This window comes from Mytilus galloprovincialis, chromosome 4, assembly GCF_965363235.1.
Source record: "Mytilus galloprovincialis chromosome 4, xbMytGall1.hap1.1, whole genome shotgun sequence".
In the NCBI taxonomy this organism is placed as follows: Eukaryota; Metazoa; Mollusca; class Bivalvia; order Mytilida; family Mytilidae; genus Mytilus; species Mytilus galloprovincialis.
In genome coordinates this window covers 89,063,460-89,091,158 of record NC_134841.1, presented here as the reverse complement: position 1 = coordinate 89,091,158, position 27,699 = coordinate 89,063,460, and the positions used below count along the sequence as shown (strand labels likewise).

The 27,699-nt window shown below is 30.0% G+C and overlaps 1 protein-coding gene across 10 annotated transcripts; it reads right to left on the bottom strand.

Moving 5' to 3' along the window:
* Positions 1–563: 563 nt before the first annotated feature.
* On the bottom strand, positions 564–25,737 carry LOC143073323 (leucine-rich repeat-containing protein 27-like). 10 transcript variants are annotated; one of them, XM_076248766.1, is made up of 14 exons: positions 25,317–25,737; positions 24,081–24,273; positions 23,478–23,642; positions 22,844–23,090; positions 21,733–21,762; positions 19,810–19,896; positions 17,699–17,857; positions 17,348–17,436; positions 16,593–16,675; positions 15,671–15,747; positions 13,677–13,803; positions 12,618–12,678; positions 7,435–7,509; positions 564–2,365 (listed from the first exon to the last, which is right to left on the bottom strand). In XM_076248766.1, the coding sequence occupies exons 1-13, from the start codon at positions 25,620–25,622 to the stop codon at positions 7,436–7,438; spliced, it is 1,698 nt and encodes a 565-aa protein (XP_076104881.1). In that variant the 5' UTR covers positions 25,623–25,737; the 3' UTR covers positions 564–2,365; position 7,435. The 10 variants fall into 10 exon arrangements, with proteins under 10 accessions (XP_076104881.1, XP_076104878.1, XP_076104874.1 ...); XM_076248763.1 differs by lacking the exons at positions 7,435–7,509; positions 19,810–19,896; positions 21,733–21,762 and adding exons at positions 8,665–8,704; positions 18,650–18,760; positions 19,093–19,188; XM_076248759.1 differs by lacking the exons at positions 19,810–19,896; positions 21,733–21,762 and adding exons at positions 18,650–18,760; positions 19,093–19,188.
* Positions 25,738–27,699: the final 1,962 nt, after the last annotated feature.

Here is a 27,699-nt window from a genome sequence, read left to right as displayed (position 1 = left end):
AATCACAGATATTTCTCTGCATTCTATATAGTATTACCTGCAATATTCTGGGGGTTATTTCAAGAATTTGATGATGGCAGATCTTTGATAGTTTAGTTCATACACATCTTTTTAGACTCTTACAGTGCTTTAGAATATACATTGTACTGTATAAGACACTTGACTAGTGTTGAAGACTATATTGACCTCTACATGTTTCTGACCTTTAGAAATTGATAGTGCGAGTGGGACATCCATGTTCTATAGACACATTCTTGGTTAACCTCACTTTCAACAACATCATCTATTTCATGGCAGCCAATTTTTTGGCTGAGGAAGAAGTGTCAGGCGAAAACCACCAACCAGAAAACTGGTAATCCGTTAAAAAAAAGACTGGACTCAAAAGCATCTGCCATGTCACAAGTTGTGGCAGGCTAGTGATACAGTAAACTACTTAGACACCTCAGCTATGAAGGCATCTCCCCTAATATTAAAAAAGTCTCAGAAATCAGTTTTGAAAATAACATAACAATCACTCCCATGTCATTTGATATAATGGTTTAAATAAATCTAAATCATAAATCTATAGTTAAAATAATTTAATCATCATATTTGTCAATCTACAAAGAATTTCTAATATTTGTGTTTTTTTTCATATAATAATGCTTACAACTATCAACAGTGAACAGTTTTATACAGTTCTAAATGTCATAAGCAAGAACATCAGTCTATCAAACCTACAGGAAAACACTTTCATTCAAAAATTAAGTGAAGGAATAAAATGCACTGGCAGTTACATATTTTTTTCAAAAATGATTCTCAACACTAAAATGTAAACAAGATAAACAAAATTGTAGAAGGGGTAACCCCAAGCTTATAAATTAAACTTTTTCTACTATACTTGTTTTATATATTTTATCTGCAGATGTTTAACACCATCTGAGCCATTTAAACACCATTAGCACTTGAAATGCTTTTAAAACATTAAAAAATATAATCAAAGCAAATTGGATAATCAAATAAATAATTGTAAGAATCAAAACATAAATAATATATGGCCACAATAAATAATGTACAGATCTGAACAATAGCAGGAATGTAAAAGAAAACCCTATAAACTAAGCATACACATTTTCACTCTTATGTTATGAGTAAATATCAGAGTTATCTCCCTGTAGCAGATTGGTTCACTTTATTGAGATAAGTATGCAAATTCAATAATATAAATAGGATTTTTCTATCTGATTTATCACACTTTAAATACATAAACTTAAGTTCATCTTAATGTGTTTCCCAGTATTTATAAAGTCAGTTATTAGCCTTCAAGTCCATGCAATAACATTCTAATAGTTTAATATCTATAATGACTGGGACCTATGACAATTGACATAAAATAACACTGAGAAAAAAAGAACAAACACACTGTCACACCACATTCTTCCCATACACCTCTTTAAGAGAAACAAAAATATAAACAGAAAACACAACTTTTGAAGTTGGTTAAACAAATAGAACTGAACACAAAATATCCTCTTTAAGTCATACCCTTGTGTATAAAAAACTGAAATTCTTCATGTTTGATAGAAAATTCTAATATGAACTGAAATTTCTGTGAGTTCAAATCAGTGTGATGAATTTTGTGAACACATAAAATAAAAGCATTTATAAGAGTGAAGAAAGCGACAATTTATGCATACTATTGACTAAGTCTAGGTCCTAGTTGTGTAAACAAAATTTATTAAAAAAATAAGGCCTAATTCATCAATCTTTCCCTTTTTTAACTGTTGTAATTTTATACATCACTATCTTTACTCTAACTGTAAGCAGATGGAAATGTTTAGCGCGGAGCACTTAAAACAATTAGTCAGTTATTCTACAAGAAAATCTCATCTTGTTATAAAACAAACACTGCTAAAGACTAAAGTGTATGGTTGATTTAAACTTTCAAAGTTGTGAAAAAAAATGTCCAGACAGTAGATGGACACCAAACGATACCAAAGGTCATTCTAGCACTCAAGGTCAGTAAAGGAAGGTAATATTAAGCAGAATGAATTGATATTTTAAAAATTATCCAATAATGAAGTTGCTAAAATACTTTTGATTTATTCTGCATTGTTCAGATATCAGTTTAGGTATTCTAATATTTTATCACATGTACATATAAACATAAAAGAAACTCAAACTGCATTGTCTACAAAAATACTTTGTTGAAGGCATAAACTGGCATTACAAATTTGTTTAGATAGTCTGAATATCACTTGCTAATTTGTGTCTACACTGGAGTTTTCTTGGTCCTTGGATATGACGATACTTCAGCTGTAAAGGCTCGAAATCGGTACTCTAAATTTTTGCGAGTGCTCATTAACTCCTTGTGGAGATCTTCAGCCTAAAAGTAAAAAATAGAAAAGTTATAATAATTATAGAGCAAAATTTTGTTACATATCTATGATCAAGTTTTCAGTAAACGCTTTTGGGAACAAATTTTAATGTAATATGCAAATATAAATTTTTGTTCATTCGTAAAAATTTACTAGATAAGTCCTTCTGAACTTGTTTCTGAGAATATGAGATGTGTTTCTGAAAAAACCTTGACACAATGGACACCAGAAGATTAAATATTCAAATTTGTAAAAATTTGAATATACAAATGTATATCAACAATAAATTTCATGAGCCTAAGCAAAACCATCAGTAATTGTACTGACATTATAAATTACCTAACTTTAAATAAAAAATACTCTAAAAATAAAGAGCAAATAATTATTTGAACAGACATGAGTGGTGGGTATTGGTTGTTAAGTACCCTGTCTCACCAGGCTACAGACCAAAGCATCACAAATCAAACATACATGATTATCATTTGAAGTCCTTTACTGTAATACAAACTTCAATCTGTGAAGTTTCTCCTTTTCTTTCATTCATTTATTCATTTGTAATTTTGACAACAGTTTGTGTGCTAGAGGATCCTTGTACAAAGTAGGATTTGGGATAACATGGTCTCTTTTGACCTTTGAACTTGAATGATTTACATAAACATTTTTATTTTCTTTAAAAAGGAAAAATCTTAATGCATTATTTGTGAATGCATGCATTAGATAGTGAAGCTCATTATTTTTTCTATCAATTACCTGTGATCAATCTACCAAACTCATGCAAATTTTGATAAAAGTGTTGCACTGTCATATCTAATTTGCAAGTACCATAAGATATTTTTTTAAAACATGCATGCAACTATTTCAAACAATCATCAAACCAAATTCTAATAACATGCATCTCACTGGTATTTCTATCTTTTAATTTAGAAATGCAGCTTTGTATGAGAGTTGTAAGCTATATATAAAAGTTTACAAATCTAAACATTAACAAAATAATCTAGATATACCAACAAATAAAGCTTGGAAAAAGCTGTCTGTAAATTATTTACTATGTATAACCAGTATTAATGTCCATGTGAATATTTGATGTATAAATCAGGCGTTGTATCATTAATAATACATGTATGTATATGTATGATTGTAGAGTTCTATATAAATGAAAACATATTTCAAGTATAAAAAAATATCTGCTAAAAATGGTGAAAATACAGGAACTGATAACTTACTCAATAAAATAAATAGTCTAAATTCTGGTATTGTTTAACTTTAAGAATGTCATCTGAGTCTACCTTAGAAGGTATTGTGTTCATAATTGTGTTAGACAAAGAGAAAAGCAAGACCAATACCAGGTCTTGACCTGCTTCACAGCATACAATTTTCCTTGTACAATGAGTATTGCAAACTCCAAGTATCTGCAATCAGGAAGTGGTTCTATAGCAGATGTGAAAATTGTTTACAAGTCAACATTATCAAGCTCAGACAAAATATTAAATCACTGGTTTTCACAGATGCCAAGAAAACATTGACTAAAGTCTTCTTTTAGGATGGACTAATGGACAGACAGACAGCTACTAGATCTGCTTTTATCTTCAGAGACGTAGGTAAAAATACATAATTTAAACACTTCCTGGAAAGGGAAGATGCTCAGAAACAAATGTTAACATACTAATATCAGACTTATCTATATTAAAGTTAATATTTTGTCCCTTATATCACTGATGGTATTTGTTCAATGGAAATTTTAATAATTTTCTTTAGCCCTTTGAGTAAGTTTCATTCAGCTAAAACAGAAATATCTGTTCGCATGATTAATAAAAATCATGGAAAGGGGAGACAACCACAAAGTAATGCAACCTGGCATTCTATATCTACACTAGCTACGATATACACCTGTTTACTTACACACCTCATTTTTTAGAAAACAATTTAGCTGTCATCCTCCCTGTATAGAAATCAAGCATAAGTAAAAACACACACACAATAAGCTCCCAAATTTTGACATATTTATATTAGCCTAAATTTACACTTATTATCTCACAAAAAATGAACACAAAAATATATATTAGTTTAAAGAATAAAATAGAAAAAAAATCATTGACTGTTTAATATAAAGACAATATCTGTGGAAAATATTTGAGCATTTTTAATTTTAATACCAAATTTTTTTTTTTTTAAATGGATATGTCTAGTAAAAAGAAATTCAAGACATTTTACGCCATTGATTTTTAAAATTCCTTGTTAAAAAGTATTTACTATTTTTATCAGTATAAGTTAAAGTATTTCTTATTAATAATTTTGAGCTCCAATTTTAATACATGTACTATTTTTTTGACAAAAAATACCAAATAATTATATATATATATATATGTCTACCATTTCAAATCTAGCAAAAAAATAATAGTCAACTCATATTAAAAACTTACAAAAATTATAATAAGCTATTTCATAATAAGACCCAAAAAAAAAATATTTAGCTCATTTTATAGAACTTAAAACATAAGAATTAAATCAGCACAAAACCCAAAATTCAAACTATTAAAAGTTCTCTATCAAACTGCAATAATTAAATTTCATCACACATAAAAAAAAAAAATCAAACTAAAAAGAGTGAACTAAAATAACTGAATCCTTGAAAATATGAAATGAAATGATAACCCATCTACCTAGCACTCTTAAGGATTCCTTACAATAGGGCAAGATTTTCCTCTTTTTTATCTGTAAAAAAGTATATCTATGAAAAACATGTTTATATTAAGGTAAACACTACACCAGGCCCTACAGTCATAACAAATTTTAGCACAATTGTTGTAGTTAGACATAAATAAATTAGCAAATCAAAATACTGTATTTTGTGTGTTAGAGCAGTGAGTAAACTGTAAAGTCAGACTCTAGAAAATGGGGAAGAATTTAATATTTAGGAAACTTACTTTTAGTATATTTTATACAGAAAATGGTTTAAGATAACATTTTCCCAATATTTTGATACCAATTCTATGATTTGATTTTACAGTCAGGAAATTTATTTTGGACTATAGTCTTCACATATGCAGCAGCTTTCGTCTATTAAGTTTTTAATCCAGACCAGAAAATGCATGAAATATTTGTAACTGGACCTAAAGTAAACAAGCAATCTTCAATCTTGTCATCATGTTTTGAACTCCCTTAGAATTAAACTCTTGTTAGCCCCTTTTTGTGAAATCTTGATACATAACTAGTAAGATGATTTGTTCTCAGTATTTCAAATCAAATGCCATCTTGCTGATATGAAACAAAATAATTAAGAATGGAAATGGGGAATCTGTCAAAAATACAACAACCCATCCAGAGCAGAAAACAGTTGAAGGCCAAAACTTCAAGAACCAAGATTTTAAATAAACAAGCATGGCTTTTCGGACAACCGTGTGGCGTATTAGCTCGGATAATTACGATATGATAAATCTTTTTGAAGAACACCGTGATGGACCTATAGACGAAAAAAATACGAAGTTGGCGCATTCTTCTCAACTTCTTTGCACAGGTACAAGACGAGATTTTTTAAATAATTGTATATATTAAGTGAATTATGTATTCAGTATATATACATATATTAACAAAATCTCGTTTTGAACCTGTGCTTCTTTGGACCAACAGTCAGAATCGTTTCAGGATGGACAGACTGTATCTAATTCTGCCAGTTATTAAATTGACAAATAATTTATTAAAGAGTAAAATGAGATCAATTTACTGCAAACGTCAATCCAGCTTTTGTTGTAAAAAATGCTCTTACAAATGTTGTAAAAAATTGTTCTCAGGATGCAACATAAACGGATGTTAATGCTTTTGGGCATTTGCCTGTTTGAGTTGATGACGGCAAGGGGGAAGACAATGTGTAACGAGAAATAGAAAGCTTTCCCCAGTAGGCAGACATGGTGTATGATTCATGTTCATTTATAAATGAATCTGCCCCGTCACCATGTCTACTTTTATTCTTTAGCATTTCTCTGGCTGGTCCCACAACAGTTTATACTAGAGAAGGAAACAAAATCATGTCCTATTAATCTACAATTTTTTCCATAGATTTAATAAGGCAAATATTTAGCATTATCACTCTTCTCAAAATCTGGAATTTTAATATTGTCAGAACCCCACTCTGCGAGATTAAATTCTGTTAAACATCACAAATCACACATCTATATAAAGAGGTTACAAGATTATTACCCCTCGAAAAATCATAATACACCGCTGCTCAGCATCAATTTGCAGTGTTTTTACTACTTAAACAGAGGGAAGGAATCTGTTCCCACGTGTATACGCTGTGTGTCATTTACATTGTTAGGTTCAACGAAGCCAAACATAATGATACCATGCCAGATTTTTCACTACCATTTTTGTTTTAAGATAATTAATCAACAAGAACATATTCCTATAAAGACCCATGAAATGCATAAAATTAGCATTAAATTTTATTTTCATATTTCTTACACCATGTACACAGAACTAAAACAGAAAATTAAAAAAAGCTGTAGATTTAAGTACTATTCTAAATATCAAAGAAACATGCAGGCACATCCAGTTATTTCAATTGGAACCTTTTTTTGCTGTCATCGATAGAAAAAAATAAAACGTTTTCATAAAATAAAATGTTTTACCTACCTACCCTACCTAGTTTTTTTCAGGGTGAAATAGGAAACACACTATTTATTTATTTTGGCCTAACGGAGCTGTCAGTGATAATGAATGTTTTAAATGACTAGCATGTTGACATTAGCTCACACAGACTGTCTATTTTACAATTGGAGCCAAATGTAACGGAGCTGTCAGTGATAATGAATGTTTTAAATGACTAGCATGTTGACATTAGCTCACACAGACTGTCTATTTTACAATTGGAGCCAAATGTAACGGAGCTGTCAGTGATAATGAATGTTTTAAATGACTAGCATGTTGACATTAGCTCACACAGACTGTCTATTTTACAATTGGAGCCAACTGTGACGGAGCTGTCAGTGATAATGAATGTTTTATATGACTAGCATGTTGACATTAGCTCACACAATTTTATTTTATTTTGAGCCAAATGTAATGAGCTGTAGCCACTCACCTTAATACTCAGGGAAATAATATAGTCTTGGAATAACCACTCGAATTCGAGTAGGGGTGTTCTCAAAATCACCATCTTTAAAATATACATATAAATATTAACTATTTTGATTAATTATATTATAAAAAGTGAAGGGAAGTAAGCCCGTGTGGACAGTGTAAAAATTATTAGGATATGGAATTAAAACTTGGCCAACTTTCATTTGCATTTCTTTGAAATGTCAGTATAGACATTTTTTACTAAAATCATGTGACCTTAGACAATTTTCCCCTTAACTATATAACCTATTTAATATTTTTACTTGCACAGAAAAATCTATTACATCTGTAACAGGGCTATAATTCTTAACATCAATGGGCAATTTGAAGTAACCTTTGCAAGGAGGTTAACTAAAATTGCTCATTGATGTTAAGAATTCTATACAAATCTTTGACTTATGTTAGCAAGTGCTGTTAGAACACAAAGTCGTTCTTTGATACTAAAAAATAAACATTTTCAAACAGCTGCAACATTTAAGATTAATGTTTGTGCATGCAGTTAACTTCAAAAGTAATATGACTTTTCATTTAGATAATTTTTCAATGGGAGCTAAATCAATATAACAACCTTACCTACCCACAAGAGTCTTGCAAGGTTGTTGATAATTATGTATTGCTTTTGAAAAAGTATATTCAATTCTAAATGCTGAAGTATCAACCTATCCGACAAAAATATGATGACTAACCCGCAGACAAGAGCTTAAATTCAAGTATATTTTAAAGATAAACAAGTCCATATCAAGTGAAATCAATAGTTATTATGTAAATAAGTATGTTCATAAATGAAAATATGCATTGAATATTGGAAACATATCTAAGTTGGTTACATAAGAGCACTTTTCTAAACAATCAATTAAATAACTGGCCACATAAGGTCAAGATTCCTATACTCTAGCTAAAAACATTCATCTCTCAACTGATTTGTTGAATAAGAATAAAGCTCTGTAATTCACTCTCTCTCCTTTTAAGAAGTTTTTTTTTTTACATACCAACTTGTTTTGATTTCTAAGGACATAAAAATATTCATTCTTAAACAAAAAGAAAATTCCTCATTTCAATAATTTCCCATAATCAAGCTAACTTTAGTAAAACAATCAAAAGCTCCCCCCTGGTTACTTCCCTTGTCAAGTATCTAAATAAGAAATCACAAAACAGAACAAAAACAAAAAAACTGAACTGCATGACCTGATACCTTTACTATGTGGCAATCATTGGCAAAAAATCACCACACCCTAGAGAAAAGAAGTTGTTACAGTTAAAATGGGAAATTGATTCATCCTGACAAACATTTGAGCAACAGTCAACTTAGATAACATTTTGTTTTGTCTTGAAATAAATGAAAACAATACAAGAGGCAACATTTCTTGAGAAATTTCAGACACTGAGTAAATTTATTTTTGTGATTTTCTAAATTTATATGTCATAATCAAGCTTTACATATTAATTCCTCTTTTGATTATATTTAACATCAATTATAACGATATGATTTGAAAATATGTCATTAAATTTAATATAAACATGCAAATTAACAAAAGAAATCACTCTCTATCTTGTTTTAGTTAAATCCATGTGTATTAGTATTCTGTTAGCTGATAAAACTGCAAAAATTTAAAAACAACTGCGATAAGAATTTCTTGAACATATTATCTCATAACCCCAAAAAGCAAAACACTCGGGTCCAGTAATTTTTATTTTCATAGAAATTGTAATAAAATCTAAAATAGAGCTGGAAATGCTTATTTTATAATTGTATGAGGTATGATGACAACTACAGAAAGAGGAATTCAAACTAACCAGTAATATAATTCTTGGTAAAATACTATTGAAACTAAAGCCTCTAAAGAACCTGTGTTGCTCACCACGATTTATTTTACCTATTGAAACTAAAGCCTCTAAAGAACCTGTTGCTCACCAGGATTTATTTTACCTATTGAAACTAAAGCCTCTAAAGAACCTGTTGCTCACCAGGATTTATTTTACCTATTGAAACTAAAGCCTCTAAAGAACCTGTGTTGCTCACCAGGATTTATTTTACCTATTGAAACTAAAGCCTCTAAAGAACCTGTGTTGCTCACCAGGATTGATTTGCATTTTTAACAATGACCACTTCTCAAGTTCTCAACAGAATTATATATAATTCATATCTAAGATCTCACTTTGGTTGATCTTGTTTTGCTGTTAGGTGAACTATCTGAGAAACATGATAAGTAATCACAGTGACCTACTTTTTACAGAAGGCTACTATAATGTACATTCAATTTTATCTAAGATCCAGTAATCTTTGAAGTACACATCATTTAAGATCTTAAACAGAATTTTTGTATACACTTTCAAAAAGCAACTCAAACAGTCCCTTGTTTACTTGAGAAATGAATTGGGTTTTTTTTATTGAAATTGTGTATAAAATATAAAAAAACAGAGGACAAAACTTGTATTAAGGAAACAAGTAGTAGTTAAGCATCCAAAATCAAGAAGCGTACTTTCTAAGCAGATGCTTAGAAAAAAGCAAAGAATTTTTTCACTGATTAAGTTTCCTTTTAATATTGCATTCATTTCACTGATTTAAAATATAAACTGTTGACAAAGATATGTCTTGCCTTCATGAAAGATGCAAATTAGAAAGATGATGTGTCAATGCTTATACAACTGCATACCAATTGTCATTGTCCTTCCTCTTGTCTTTACCCTCTTACTGACCTAATCACAAACTTTAATTAGATATAAGAAGATGAGGTATGAGTGTTAGTGAGACGACTTTCCATCCATACATTTAAACATGTAAATGAAGGGAGGGCCAAATAGTCTCCATGGAAATGAGATGTACTAATGCTAATCTAACTTCATATATTGTTGACCTGCCATATCCTGACATAATCACAAACTAATTCATTGTTGATGAAGCCATAATTCAAGCCAGAAACAGCATATCTGAGAATTGCATTATTTTATAAAGTTTGTTGAAATGAGACAAAATCCTGATATTTGAACACATTTCTACTCATATATGTACCAATCTATGGTATAAGAAAATAGAAAAAAAACTTTAAATAAACAAACATAATATGTCAAAAAGCTAAAAAAAACTATTATGAAATTTAAATAAATAAATAAGGGCTAATCTACATAGGACCTTACAGGAGGTCTCGTGGCATTATGATAAAATTATTTCAGCCATTTTGTAATTTGGGATTTGGGTATCAGAAGATTGTATAAAAATCTATTTGTATTATTAAGATTAGCAATCTGCAAATATGACTAACAATTCCTAGTGAAAGAATTTGTGAAAAATCAACAGAACATGATTAGTTTGAATAATTAAATTATATGGATGTCCAGGGATCTCCATGGATAAAAATTGAACGATGGAGGAACTTTCACCATTACAAACCGTGTCTACGCTGTACAGTGTAGCGCGATCGGAAGTATTTTATCCCTCCATACAAGGAATAGTGAACATGCTAAATCATTGCTTATTTAAATTATATTTATTTGAATTTTCATTATAGAATAAGAAGTATTAATATTTTCATTTATTGCCGTTTTAAACCATTCAAATGCCAAATCTTCATGGTCCCCCCTTAGTCGAGAATGACCAAAAGCTGTCATGAAGGTCCTCATTAAGATTTCTTGTATTTTTGGTAATTGTTATGGGGGTTAAAAATCATATGATGTGGAGCTTATTTTTCATGGACACTGTCAAATTCAGAACCCATTACCGGTATGACTGATTTGCAGCAACAACAAAACGATTCGTACGGGTTATGTAAAAGATTAAAGAGATTTGTAAAGCAAACATTGACAAATGAAAAGGTTTTTAATGACTTTATCTGGCAAATTGATGCTGTGCAACATGCATCTTTCGAGTCTCAATAGAAACCGGAAACGCGGATGTATCAATTTGATTGTAATATACGAAATGAATTCGGAATTACGATACGATATTCCTTTACAGGAAATATTTAAGTTTTTACTTTTAAACTTTTAAAGTAATTCTAAATTATCGTTACAGCAGTACTCGAGTTATTTGCAATGAAATAATATTTACTGTTTTGCGTCTTATTTTGTACTTCTTAAAAAAGTGGGATGCTGATTGCGTAAGTCAAAATAAAGCACGTGTTCGACTTGTTAAACTGTTTTCTTTGTAACTGGATTATTAATTTATTTATTTAATCTAAATTGTCATAATCATTTGCTGAAACTTAGTTGATTAATTCGACAAATGGATCGTCTATCCTCAGATAGTATTCTCCTGTCTGGTTTGTTGGTCTACCTGTACAAGCTCAGGTACAAGTGATTAGCGATCTTAATCCGGATATCCCTCAGGCGTTAGAACTCTATTGGATTATAACATGAAAAGCCTAAGGGTTATGCAATTACATGCATTTGATTATAATTGATAAAAAAAATGGCGTCGGGCTGCAAAAAACGATGAAGTTTTGAACGATGGCGGAAGACAATTTAACGATGGCGCAAGACAATTTAACGATGGCGCAATTCATTTGACGATGGCGCAAGACATTTGAACGATGGCGGGGCGCCATCGTTAAACAGGCCATGGAGATCCCTGGATGTCTGTTGCATCTGTGTTTTGCATACAAATATATTATTTGTCCTTAAACCAAACTATTTCTGATAATTAGAATGAAACATCAGTTAAGATTTGAAATTAAACAAAAACATGTCTTTTTTTATTCCCAGAAATTTTGTAATTAATGACTGCTGTAGACATTTCAAAAACTGTCCTTGCTTGATAAGAAACCTAGGGATTGGAATATTTAAACGATTCTATCTTAATCCTGCAATAAGCAGATACTTCTCTCCCAAAAATATCCTACTTTACAAAATACTACACCTATTACACTTTTTTCACAGGCAAGATAAAAGTTAATCTATAAAAAGTATAGCTTTTCTGGGTATATATAAAACAAATAAAAATTAACTAAAAAGACTTCTATTAATAAAATAGTTAAAACTTATTCTACTTTATTAAGAGTTAAAAATGAGTATACAAGTAAATTAATGTATTAAAAAAATCATTATTATAAAAGTTAAAAGTAGAGTGAAAATTAGTTTTCCTCATAAAGCATGCACTGATTGTAAGAAAAGCAAAATATTTAGCAATCTACAATGTAACAATGATATAACCTGTAGTCCAGGCCTTCAGTTCCTGATACCGTTTCAGCAAATCTTTTTGAAGATTTTTCACCTGGACAAATAAATTGTTTTATAAGCATTATGTTAAAATAAAAGCTGTGCAGAAAGATAGTCGTTGACAGCTGTTTCTCTTCATCTTGAACTTTGTTATTTTTTTTACTTCAATTTTTTTTTCAGTCTTTCATTATTAATGTTAATTAAAACTCAATGTTAACTCAGGACTTTTACTGTTAAAAAATCTTTCGTCAAACAAAATTTCGACAAATGTTTACAATATATTTCAAATTTTCCATCCTGCAAAGTATTTTGTATGAAGAATTAAAAATCATCATTAAGAAAATATAATCTTCACCTGAAAAATACATTTGACACAAAGGTGAAAATGTACAGGTAAATATCTGCAAGGGAATGCAAAAACAGTGATTATATATTTCAGGCAGTGACATGCAAAGCATGTGGGTACAAATATATGTAAGCTGTGCTGTTAAATAAAATTGATATTTCTGGTTGCATTGATTAATATTTACATTGGTTAAAAAAAAAAAAAAATCTGTGTATTTATTACCATATATAATATTTTTAAACCATGCTAAAAAGGGGGGAAAGGGGTGGGGATGTGAAATTTCAACAAAAAGCAGCAGTATCAATCTTTCTAAAAATCTAATTTCTAACTAAATCTTGAGGGGAAGGAAAAGGTTGGTCACTTCTAAAATATAATAAATAAAGGGAACTACTACAGTGAATAAAGTTTTCAGATGATGAATCATATCAAATTTAACTAAACAGGTAAACACTGGTAAACATTTATATATAGGAATCTATGTCTAATCATTTTATAAACAATTTACTAAAGGCTTTGAAATTACTTTGGAGTTGTCGGTTAGAAGGAATAAATAAATTTTAAGCACAGTTAGGACTTCCCAGTTTATTTGAGGTGCATGAGTGCTCAAATTTCATATAATCATGTCTATTCTCAGGCAGTGACCACATCTGTGTATTGAAATCATGTATATGTAGGGGAGATAACATGGGCACGTTATATTAGCTTACAATTTCCAAATCTCTCCTGGCAGCTTCCATTTCCTCCTGAGGTGTACCCTTCTGTTGTTTCCTCCTAGCATGCATCGATGATGTATGTAGTTTTATCTTCTTTTCTAACTCTTTTATTCTTGCAGCTCTGAAGTAAAGTAAAATAACTCATAACCCATATTCCTTGTTTTCAAACTAATACAATTCCTGTTTACTGATGATAGTCAACTAGGTTTTAATAAAGACATAAAATTTTATAAACAATGTAATCAAATGTACACTTGTTTCTTGCACGTTTAATGCATTTTATTGTATACAAACGGTATTCAAAATAAGAATTAAACCTTTCAAAAGTTAAACTAAAATTTGTACATTGTCAATGAAATTGAACTCTGAATTGTTGAAGGGTAAGAGTTTTTTCATGTATACACTGTCAGTAATATAAGATGACTTCACATCAACTTGTTCAATCACAAGAAGTAATTTCCCATAAACTAGCTAGAAGATACTGGTATGTTGTCTTAAATTAGGGTCAACTATTGGTAATATTCCCTGTTGCAATATCAAAGATCCAATACAGTTAAAGACAGGAATACAATGTATCCATTAATCTTGTTGACAATCATACCACATCTCCTTATATTTATATAACGTTCCATTGACACAATGCTCTATACTTTCAGGTGTATCATGTATGATACTGATGAATTTGAAACAAAAAAAAAGAGAAAGTCATTTGGTCTCTGTGGATAGTTGTCTCATTAGCAACTGCACCACATAAAGTAATTTTTAGAACCAATTTCTATGCGTAGAATATCAACAATATTCATCACTACACTAGTTCCTATTTAACACTTATTCTAAAAAAAAAAATTCTTGTGAAAGGATGACAATAATGTTATTCCATGGTTTAAGCAGAAAATTTAGCAGAAAAAACATGATTCAATGACAACAATTAAACAAGATATATTCTGCAACATAATGAAGATGAAATGAAAGATTCATATTAACTGACAGAAGTATTGAAATGATCAGTAATTCACCATTTTCCAAACTAAAAGATAAACGTACTATATATAATTCAGAGAAGGAAAAAAATTTATAACTATTTTTGTTAACTGTTTCATATTCCTTCGGAAACCAAATTCAATAGCAACATGGTTTTTGGAAACAATAAGTACATCAAAGTAAACTGAAAAGTTATCTTGTTAAAGCAGGATGAACTAAATCTATACAGAGGTTTCTGGGGGATTAAGCTACTGTATTATATCTACACATGTCTTACTTTATTTCTGCACCACTACAAGATGTAAAATACTCATATGTTACACTAATATTCTACATTAATTGTCACATAAGAAATGATAGTCTCATGGAGAAAGCCGTTTTTTCAAACTAAGCTTTTTTTTATATATGACTTTTCTAAATTATACAGACAAAAAGCAAAATAATACAATTTTAGTGGGTGTATGCTGGGAATTTTTGTATTTGGGTATGACAAATGTGATGGAGTATGGTATTTGTTAGTACCACTATATCAAAATTAAAAAAAAAAACATCCTTAAATTGTATGTACATCTTTTATAATTTCACTAATTCAAAGTTTCATGAAAATACATTTGAAAATATTAACAAATGTTCTTTTAAAATAGCATTCTTAACAATTTTTTGTGGAAATGGAATGAACCCAAGTCTAAAACAAAACAATTAACATGATCTATTCACACATATCTTTACAAAATCAATGCATTCATTCAATTAAAATACTATTGCGTATTATAAGTAAAAACTGTGGACATATAGGGATGTTTTGCCTGATACACCATCAATCTATATGTCACTGAGGAGTGTTGAGGCAACATATAAAACACTCAATGATACAGATTCTGAAACTAACCTACTGACTGATTTCTTTAAATTATTATTCATTGTGGGAAAGCACAAATAGACAAACAATAAGTGTCCCTCAATTTTTGTTATAAAATTAAAATGACCTTTACAAAAGATAGACCTACTTTTCTTCCTCTACTTTCTGTCTGCTTGCTGGAGACAATTGCCGTCTTAACCTTTCATGGGCAGTCTTTACATCTTGCTGTAAAATATATATTTGGTTCAACTCAAAATACATTGAAGAATATCATATTTCTGGTGCAACATTTTTCAAGTTTTTATAACAAAATGCACCCATTGATTCTTTCAGTGGAAAATCTCAAACCAAAAATTATAGAAACTGCCAAACAATAACTTTTGCACAAATAATGAAAAATTTATTTTAAAAATAATAAGTACTCTTTAACCATCGCATACTTTATTGTTTTTTCTATAATACTATATCTTGTGATATACCAAATTAAATGCTTTTTTCCCCTTCTAAATCAAACACTTTATTTAAAAACTGACAAAACAGTTTCTTTTAAACAGACAAACTAATCAATTCTAAAAAAGACATATGTTTGCATTCACATGTTCATCTATATACAAGTACCAAATTTATTTTCATTTGTAAAAATCAAAATTATTTGTATCTGTAAAATGAATTAAAAATTAAGCCTGTAATTCAGCGGTTGTCGTTTGTTTATGTGTTACATATTTGTTTTTCGTTTATATTTTTACATAAATAAGGCCGTAAGTTTTCTTGTTTGAATTGTTTTACATTGTCATTTTGGGCCCTTTTAAAGCTGACTATGCATTATGGGCTTTGCTCATTGTTGAAGACTGTACCTATAGTTGTTAATTTCTGTGTCATTTTGGTCTCTTGTGGACAGTTGTCTCATTAGCAATCATAACACATCTTCTTTTTTTATATAATTTAAACTAATTACTGAACATATCTTCAGATCTTCTAATTACACAGAAACATCAACTCTTACATACTGAGATACACATTCAAGCAGGCGTATAACAGATACACAGGCCTTATTTGTGAACATAACCAACCTTAATCCTTTCTTCATTGGACATTACTTTAATATGATTCTCGTCAATATCAAATGGTGCCTTTTCTACAGGATCTGTATAGTCTAAAAGATAAAATACAATCATAATAATCTAGCATGGATGTCTTATACCCAAGAAAGATCTTTCATCTGTGGAATCCATATGTCTTGGTTTGTATGAAAATCATTAGCTTGTTTGTTTTGAATTCTTTGTTCCATACTTTGCATATTTTCAATACATCAATGGGAAATTTGAATTTTTTTTTTATTAACCACAAAAATCCATGGAAATTGGTACTCCATCAAAAAAAGAACTTTCACTCTAGCATCACAATACTTGGGAAATTGTCTTAATTACTATAAACTGCTTTTAATTATACAAGATTTTAATATTTTCAGCCTGCAATTTGAAGTAGGAGTAGTAGGAAGATAAATAATAATTCTGACAAACTTTAAAAAAATTGACAGCATGCAATTAATTGTATTTTAATCATATATATTGGATGCCTTAAATTGTGTTCTGCTCTTTAATTGGGTTGTTGTCTCTTTGAACCATTCCCCATTTTCATTTTCAGTTTCAAGTGTTCAATTTTTGTTCTTTAATAAGGTCTAAGTTATTTCCATAAACCAAATGTCTTGACTTTTTTTTATGCCATTTCACATTTTCATTAGCTATATTTATATAGTCAAATGTCTTAATGAAGATTGTTTTCATAAACAAATACATTTCATACTTCAGATAAGTAATCTTCATACCTTTTTTCCCTGATCTCATGATCTCAATTTGACGTTTCTGTTGTTTTATTTTTGTTTCATGTCTCCATTCTTTCAGAACATTTTCATCTCTGTAAGTAAATATTCACATATAGATGAAATAAATATATATAGTTTGTTTATTTGTTGCTTTTTTTTTGTCACAGTTTTTTGTTTATTGTTTTGTACAGAAATCAGTCAGTAAACAGGAGGTCCAAGGAACATCTTTGTCTATCAAAAAAAAAGATGAAAAAAAAGAAAAAAACAATTATGAACAGAATAATTTCTCTCTTTTGTCCTAATTTTTTTAATCCAAATCATGAACATGTCTTTAAACTCTTAAAATGTACATACTTTCTTCTCTGCAATATGGCATCTGTTTTTTCTTTAAAATCTTTGACCTTGGCAAGCTGTCTTTCTTCATTCATTTTAAAATGAACATAATCTGCTGGAGGGGGCTCTGGATAGGGATTAACTTTCCATGATAAAACACTGTTATTGGCGGACTGTCGTCTGCAAAATCAAATACAAATACATTTCAAATACATGTACTTCCAATTATAACACCATTTTCACTTTCACATTGTTGCCTGAAAAATACACAAAGAATAATAAAAATAATGTGTCAATGGTCTGCAGTGTAATTGATGTTTAATACACATCTTTTATTAAGGTGTTTTCATACACAACACATGCAAGTTCAAAAAGGAGTTACCATAACAACATAAAGAAGTTATAATGTCTTAAATGTTGTCTACCCATGTATTCATTTTATCATTCATAACAATGTTACAATATAATATCAATAAAAATTTCAAATATTTTTTTTATGTACATGAGATGAATGTTCCTCTTTTAAATTTAACAATTCTTTTTATTTGTAAATGTTTTAACTTCTTAGTTTAATCCTATAATTTACTGTGGATTCATTACTGGTATAAGTCATTCGATATACATTTTGGCAGATTAAGTGGGTACAGGCGATCCTATAAATGCAATTTATCCTCTATCCCTGAAATTTGAATCCCCTCAAAAAAATAAATGAATCCACAGTGGCACATTTCTGCAAAATCTTAAAACATTCCTTATTAAGAAAAAGATAATTTTTACTATTCTGTTATTTCCAAATCTACCAAATTCAAATGCTGTTTTTCATTTAAAGATCCATAATTAAGAAGTGATTGAAAATGACAGATCCTCGTAAAAAGAGATGTGGTTTAGAATAAACATTTATGAAAGGAAAAAAGAAGTAGTTGCTCAATCCTCTCACAGTAAGCATGGTAAGAATAGAAGTATAAGTCAAACCTTGTGTGGTCTGGAACATATGGCTTTGTAAGTCTTTTCTTGGTGATCTTTATTTCAATTAGAGGAAGAATCGGATTTTGTTCCTCATGTTTTTTATGACCCTGGTGGAAGCTGAGCAAAGACAGAGGAGAAAAACAGAGAAGATAGAGTAAGAAAAACAGAGAAGATAGAGTAATAAAATCAAAGAGAAAAGATGCTTAAAAGATATATAAAAAGAAAGATGACATATAAAGAAAAATAATGAATGATAGGTCTTCAAGATTATTAAATTTTTGAAATTATAAAAAATGAGGTCAAAATAAAGATCATGGTGCTTAAATCTCAGAGAATCATATTCATTCAACCCTAAAATTAATTTAAAAGGTAATTCAAAAAAAGAAAAATAAAGAAAAGAAAACAGTCCTAGTTAGATAAAAATATATATAAATAAATGAAATGCAAACCTGTAGTCACCACTCTGATGATTTCGGCGCGAGATACTAACACGGATGGTTGGAAAGTGAGTCCTTACTTTGTTTCTTTCATTGAGGCAGTGAAAGCTAAGAAACAAGAGTAGAGAAAGAAAGTAAGAAGGAAGAAAGATAGAAAAAAGAAAGAAGTAAACAGAAGGAAATAGTCATTTATATAAGAGTGAGTATGATTGAATCAACATTAAGCTTGGTTGTGTATATTTAGGCTAAAATGCTTAAGTTCTACACAGAACAATAAATTATATATATGTTCCTGCAAAATTCTCAGTACCTATCCACCAAGCTAGCATTAGAATCCTACAAACTGCTTAATATACATTTTTTGTACCATGACTATACAAACTGCTAAATATACCATAACCAGTACATTTTACATTTATACTATTTTTTAGGCACTTTAAATAGAACTTATAAAAATTCCCTCTGCAGCAGCATATAAGTTTCACACCACATCATAATGCAGTTATAAACAGAATTCCACAACAGTTATTCACACTAGGTATCATTATACAGTATTAAATTCAGAATCTAGTTCTGCAATACCACCATTCTTCACACTGCGTTACTTAACACAAGATAATACATCATTCAGCAGAAATTATGTACCTTTTGCCAGCAGTTCACACTTTATAAATGCACACTGCAGCATTTCCACTCTATGATTTCACACTATATTTTTTCACACTATACCTGACAGTGTTTTGTCTACTAGTAAATGTACTCTGCCTTGTGAGTAAGTACCTACTAGAATCATTTCTTCTGTTGGAAATAAGACCCCTAGGTATAAATGTATTTATAAATAAAATACAAATCACTTTATTCACTTTAAAATAGTTTTTCATGTACCATTTCAATAAAAAAAAATATTTCAAATAGTTTAAGAAGCTCTCTACGAAGAAAGCTTTTTGATTTATTTATAAGGAAATCTATGCATAAAAATTTGCCTCATTCCCTAAACTGTATTGTATTACATTTGTACTAAACTACTTACAAATATATTTATAAAATTTGTTAAAGAAGACAAATTTCTATTCAGTTATTATAAAATGTCATCATGATTACGAAAGTGGTTTGGCGTAAGGTGACAAAGGGCCTTCATTTGTACCTTACAACTTGATGTGACCCAGAAAACAATGCACAATGATAAGTAACATTAATATGTTGTTTTACTAAAATAGTACTTTTTTAAATTAATTTGTTATTTATAGAATTACTTTAAACAAGAATGTGTCCTCAGTACACGAATGCCCCACTCGCACTATCATTTTCCATGTTCAGTGGACCGTGAAATTGGGGTAAAAACTCTAATTTGGCATTAAAATTAGAAAGATCTTATCATAGGGGACATGTGTACTAAGTTTGAAGTCGATTGGACTTAAACTTCATCAAAAACTACCTTGACCAAAAACTTTAACCTGAAGCGGGACAGACGGACGGACAAACGAACGGACAGACGGACGGACGAACGAACGAACGGACGGACGGACGCACAGACCAGAAAACATAATGCCCCTAGGTGGGGCATAAAAACATACATGTATAATACAGTAAGGTAATATTTTTTTTTTTTAAAAACCCAATAGGCCTGACAATAAATATAACAGAAATCATAGCCTATTCTGTAATAATATGTCCAGAATACTTAAGTCCCAGTCTTATTTGTTTATCACATAGATTTCAAATTTAAACACTAATGACATCTTTCTTACAATACCCAATAACATGCAGTTTAACATGCATAAATATTGTGTTTATCAGTATGTGTAGAGAACTTCTGTAAATGTGATCAAAAGAGCCGATGAACAGAACACAAGAAGATAATAAAGCTGAGTTGTAGCTTAGTATATATAGTAATTGCAAGAACATGTGCACATATCTTCCCTGAGTATTGTACAAATACATGTACATGTAAAATACTCTTGGTAGAGAAAACTATTCATCTTTCTATGCATATGAATGATGGTTATTACTTTTGGAGATTCACTTGATTAAAAGAAATAAAAGCCTCTCCAAAGATAAGTCTGCTGATAACGAGATCAAAACCTCCTCTTTTGAAAATAAAAATCTTAATTTTTCCTCTTTTTTGGCCATTGGTATTGAATGTTTGTGAGTTGTGTTTTTCTATGGTTCAAGCTTTAAAAAAAAAAATCAATCTAATTTGTTAAGCATTGTTCAATGCCGAAAAATAAATCTTTAAAATTCAACTACAAGAAGTTTTACATAAAAAAATTGATAGAATATATCATCCCAAATGCAAAATGACTGCTAAAATGTCTCAATCTTTCAAAGAATTGAAGAGATTTGACATATTCAACATATGCAATGTAGTGAGAAATAAGTGTGCATTGACCAATGAAAATGAAGGAAAGTAAGTGCCAACATTTTGTTATAAAAAAATTTAAATGTGTGCCAACAATGTGAGTGTTATAAAATCCTTACCCATGTTGATTTGTGTTAAATGTTGTGTGTTGGAAATAAAATCCTTATAAATGTTGAAGTGTGTTAAAAATTGTGTGTTGAAAACAGATTTGTGTTAATTGTTGTGTGTTGAAAACAGATTTGTGTTAATTGTTGTTTGTTGAAAACATTAGTAATAAACCACTCTGTTCTTACCTATCTACACTTTGTGTTAACGTATTAAGTCTGAAAATCACATGGAACCAAAATGTTTTATATCAATTATCAGTACAAAATATAGTATTTCAAAGACTAATTAATGTTTGGTGACATGCATCATTCATCATTTAGGCATGCATATTTAAAGATAAGCAATCTTTCAGCCAATAAGAATAGAGCATGCAACATGTTTATGAGAAATGCTCATATGAAAATTTATGTATTTAATCTAATTTCTAACGACCATTCTTTCTTAGGATTATTTAAAAGCAAGCATGGATATTTACGGTCATGCATTTTCCTCCAAGCATTCTGGATATGCTATAAGCCATGTAACTTTGATAATAATACCTTTGTGGACTACTCTTAGGTCTAATTTTACCACTTTTAGGCCTCCTTGAATAAAATGTATACATGTAATTTTCACAATAAGATGACCAGAAAAAACACTGGATTCTAATAATAAAAAAATATTTTACAACAATTAAGCATTATTCAAGCATAATATAAATATAAATAATTAATCTATTTCCATTAAATACAATCATAAATTTTATTGACTCTAAGTAACTTTTCAAATTACCGACTTTTGAATCCAGATTATATATTTTTTCAACAGGGTTACCTTTTCTGGGGTTTTAATTAAGTAAAATCAAACATATAAACAGTGTAATTTGAGGGGAAAGTTAACCTTTTTCCAATGGTTTTGTCGTGTGTAAAGAAAATGTTAAGCAGTTCAATTTTCCCCAAAATTGTACCAATGGAAAGCTTGGGTTTACTTCTTTAGCTTGCTCTTACTGGACTTGGTACTAGGATGTCAAACCACATGAAAAGTTATTAAAACCAGTCGAAAAATTATATAATCTAGTCAAAAGTAGGAAATATGAAAAAAGGACTATTTGGTTACTGTCTCATCATTATAGCCCCAAATCTACTTTTAACGCTTTGCAAAATTACATCAAAATGTGGGAAATTTTATCAGCAAATTTAAACTGCCCAGTAGCATGAGCCCTTTTATAAACTTACTGAAGAACATGTGATAAGAACATTTTTTGTTATAAGCATGTACAAGACCTTGTTCTTTTTTTGTGGTTTTAACAAGTCTTACCTTTCTACTGTTCCCATGGCACCTGCTTTTATTATTTTATCAGTTTTTTCTTGTTTTATTTCTGTATAACTAACTGGTCTATGTAGCTCTGCAGAATGAGGTATCAGTCCAAATTCTGAAGATTTTGTTGTAGTACTTTTATTATCCTCCATTGACAAAGATCTATGTTGTATCTTAGCCCAGTCTCGTAAATCTCTTTCATCCTGCCAGTCCTCTGAGCTACTACTACTATCCTCCCCATTTTCTCCTGTAAAATAATCATGCTTTACACTCAAACTTAATCCCTGCAATTGGTAAGGTTTTTTTTTTTAATTTCACATAAAGATGTATTTTGTACACAATTTAGGTCATTAGTTTTAATTTTGAATTGATTTTTATTAAGTCATTTTTTATTTTTTTTTTATAGCTGAGTATGCAGTATTGGCTTTGCTCATTGTTAAAAGCAATATGGTGACCTATACATGTAGATGTTAATTTCTGTGTCATTTGGTCCTTTATGGAGAGTTGTCTCATTGACAATCATACCTGTAACCACATCTTCTTTTTATATTAATCATGTTAATACAAATTTATAATAAATGTTAGATTTATACATACTGTGAAAACTTCTACATGTAAGTGAAAAAATACATACCTGTACCCCCATTTAGACTAGTTGTGAGACGCCCCTGTGACTTGGCAAGAAGCATTTCTCTAAGAAATTTGAGAATTTCATTGGTTCCCTTCTCTATTATCTCCCCTGGAGGAAATTCTATTGGATTGCCGCTGATGTTCAGTCCATTTAATGATTTGATTAAACCTGCAAAAATCAAAATTTAATACAATTACATTCATGTAAAATTTTCTATAAACTGTCAATTAAAAGGTTTCATGGATAAAATCACATTACACAATGTCGTCTATATATATACATATGTAGTTTAAATAAAATTGAGAATGAAAATGGGAAATGTGTCAGAGTGACAAAAACCCTACCAATGAGCAGAAAAAAAAGTTTGAATTACAATGAATAATAACGTAGATGTGTACAGTAATTCACCAATTGTTTTATCAGTTAATGCAGTGTGTCAAAGAACATACATGTAAGAAGCTAAAGTAAAATGTATCTAATTCATGTTGCTTTTTTAAATGTTTACACTTCATTATAATGATCTGTCCCTTATGGCTAAAAAGAAACAAAGACTTCAATATCTGCATTTCAAAACTGTTATGAAATGATGAATCTGTATTCTCTTACCCAATTCTAATGGCAAACTACGTAAATTATTTCCTTCCAGCAGAAGATTTCTAAGATTTTGATGTCTTCCAGTGTAAACACTTGGTAAACGTAGCAATCCATTTCTTCTTATGTCCAACCACACAAGGTTAGGAAGTTTATCAAAGAAATCATCAGGCAGACTGCATAACTCATTCCCTTCCAAATACAGGTACTGAAATATACAAGAAAAAATGTCAACATTGTAACATACAAAACATACATGTATATATGTAAAAAAATTTACTCCCAATATATGTCTTATATCTTAATTTAAACATCTAATTTTTATCTTGTGACCAGGTTATTAATAATATTATATATTATAAAGATGGCTAACCATAAGATTTAATTTTTTCACAGATACATGTATAACAAATTTTGTCACAACAACCTACATGTAGGTCACACTTAAAAATAGCTTGTTTTATCTTTAGACAGGGACAGTGGGTAGGTACATGTAGAAGTACATAAGCAGTTGGGTTGGGGTTTTTTCTTCGGCAAAGCGAAATTGAATTTGAAGTGGAAGATGCTTTTTAGTCTTCATGCCTATATCTGTAGGGTTGGGGCAAACAAGCATATTCTTTTTTCATGGCCCTAGCAAAAATTGTGAACTTTCAAAATGTAAATATATTTAATGTTATTGACGGTTTACCCAAGAAGCTTATAATCTGCGGCTACAATGTAGATCAAAGAATTAATATTTTCTGAAGTTCATTTGCTTTAATTCTTTATTCGTGTGCAAAATTGGGGCAAGTGTTTTTTCTTGTTTGCCTCATAAATATTTTTTTGTGCAAGACCATGTTATGTTTTCATCTTGTTTAAAAAATTAGTTAATTGTAGATTACCAGTACAATGTATGTCAACTTCTTAGTCACATGTCATGTATGTGAATGATCATTAGACACATACATGTAGGTACAATTAAATGTTTAAGATAAAGATGCATACTTAAATTAATACGTCAGGATGCATGAAAACTGTGTTTAACACTTTCAAAAAATTTAATAAATAAAGAATCTGTATCTTTACTTCTGTAATTTTTAGCATGGAAATAAAGTTAATTTTCAATGATTATTAGGAACTCATACAAGGCATGCTGGCGATCTTAACCAGTTTTTAATCATGCACAACTAATAAACATCATGTTAAATGTTGGCAATATTTAGAAGTGTAGAGAATTTGTGTATTGCTAGAGGTAATTTACTAATTCATTACCTCTAATTGAGATAATTCTAAGAGTTCACTGGGTATTTGTCGTACACCCTTTGATCCTAGATCTAAAGTGTTTGAGCCTAGGGCTTTAGTTTGACCGATAATCTTTAAAATTAATTCTTCGGCCTTTTTTGTTTTTGCTATTCCTCTTTCAGTGGGCGTTTCTGTAGGTACATTGTCGTAGGATTCGACTGGAGTTGCAGTGTCAAGTCTTTCGATTTCGCTTGATTCTGATTCTTCCGAACCAGACTCATCCTCCTCATTGTCATCTACGTATCTGTCTTCGAACTGCTGTTTTATATGCATCATATTCTTGTTCGTATCATTCAAAACTTAATTTTAATATCCAATTACAAAAGGAGACATTTTCCACATGGTGTATCGAAAATCATAACAATCATGGCGGCTGATACAACCCAATCACTATGACGATCATGATCATGTGACAAAACTTTATGATTTACAAGTATAAGCTTTCACAAAAAGCTTGCTTTACCATAAACAAAAATTTGGAATAAAAAGATGAAAGCCTAAAATTCGTTATTTCATACTTTTTTCTGTAAATTAATCACATTCAGAACATTCAGAAGCTTTGATTAATGACGATCATGATCATGTGACAAAGGGTGCAATCAACAGTTTTCTCTATGACGTCATATTTTGAGGGACCATGTATAAGTGTTAGTGGTGGACTGATTAATAAAGATACTTGTATAAAACTAGATATCACTGGAATCAGAATGTTCTCTAGTTTATAATGAAATAAAAAAGTGTACTTTTAATAGTATAAAAAAGTTTTATCCAGAGAAACTGGCGGAAAAACATTGCCTAATTTAAGCTTAAAAAACCTGAAATTTGTGAAATGTGAAATTCTGAAGACATGATACCTGCACATTTTTCATACTCAATATTGTATGAATTTCATAGATTTTTACCTGGTCATTCAAGAAATTCATGTTCGTCTGCACCGAAAAGAGCTACAGTGGCTGAAAATAAGTTTTCAATTTTCACTGCCAAAAAAAACAGACTGTTTACAGTGTTGTTTCCCCTCAAAACATGTATATTTAATCTAATTTATTAAATTATTTTAATCATTCAACCTGCTTTAATCACATTTTTTACAACCAAATACAAAAAAAAAACATGATACTTTTTCACCAATTATGTTAATAAAAAGGGACTTCATCCATGTCTATTTTTAATCGGTGAATAACCCTAGTTTTTTTTTTTATATACGAAACTGTTAAAAGCACCCAAAACTTTGTGATTTCAAGAATAAGCTTTCATAAAAGCTTGACTTACCATAATACAAATTTTGAAAGAAAAAGGTGACAGCCTCTTGATTCGTTATTTCGTACTTTTTTCTGTATCTCAATCAGATTCAGAAGCTTTGATAAAAATAAAACTCAAATATTATACAGTATGATTTGGTGTGCTTTACAATAAACTAACATCTTAAAGTCATTTTCTAATCATCCGGGACTTCTTCTAACATATGTCCTTGTTAAGGTGTTACTAGACTAGCTTTTTACTGAAATGTGCAAATTTTGTGAGAATATTGTAAATTTTATATTTTAGACTTTTCGTCTAAATGATGGAAATTATGTGTTTCATCATATTGTATCTCATATGAGGGGAGACAACTCAGATAATGTAGCTTTTGTACTGATATGTGTTACAAACTCATCTGTTTTGAATTATAAAAAAGACAATGAGTCCTGCGACCCTAATTGTTATTTTCATTTTCGAAAGCTGGCCATCTTCTCATATTTTACCAAGTAGTTAAGGTTTCTTTTTATCACGCAAAGTCCTGTTTTCAATGAACAATCTATACAAAATCTCATAATTTTGCACAACCTGTAGCCTGAAAAAAAAACACAAAAAAACAGAAACCCATTTTTTTTTAATTCTATATTTGAAAAAGGCCATGATATGAACCACGCTTTGGCATATCATTTAAAAAATCTATTGTTTTTTTTTTATTTAGACCCCCTATTTTTATCTTATATTCGACAATTTTTGGAAAAAAAACTTCTTTGAAAACATATGAGAAAGCCTGTCGTCTACTGTAAAATGGCAAGCAAGAGAACCACAACAAACAAATTTGTGGATGATGGTCGGTCAAGCAAAACTTTACGAGAGAAGAGAGGATTTCAGAACTTGATTTCCATCTCTATGTAGAAATATTCCAACATCGCCTGTGCATAGAGTATATACATTTCACAGTTGGGTTCAATATTCCTGAGGCTGCATTTCCTATCATTAATTTTCCTTTTTATGGCCTTTTGTCTCGCCTTTTTTGTTGTTGCATTATCATACACAACTGCTTTTAAATGCATGCCAGTGTATAATTCATTATTTTATTTATATGCTGTTAGCTTGTTGA

Coding starts and splice junctions, on each gene's coding strand:
- LOC143073323 (XM_076248759.1), bottom strand. CDS start 25,622: ATGATGCATATAAAACAGCAGTTCGAAGACAGATACGTAGATGACAAT. Junction 24,274..25,316: donor TAGAATTATCTCAATTAGAG/GTAATGAATTAG, acceptor TGTATATTTCAG/TACCTGTATTTGGAAGGGAA. Junction 19,189..22,843: donor GCCATGGGAACAGTAGAAAG/GTAAGACTTGTT, acceptor CTTGTTTCTTAG/CTTTCACTGCCTCAATGAAA.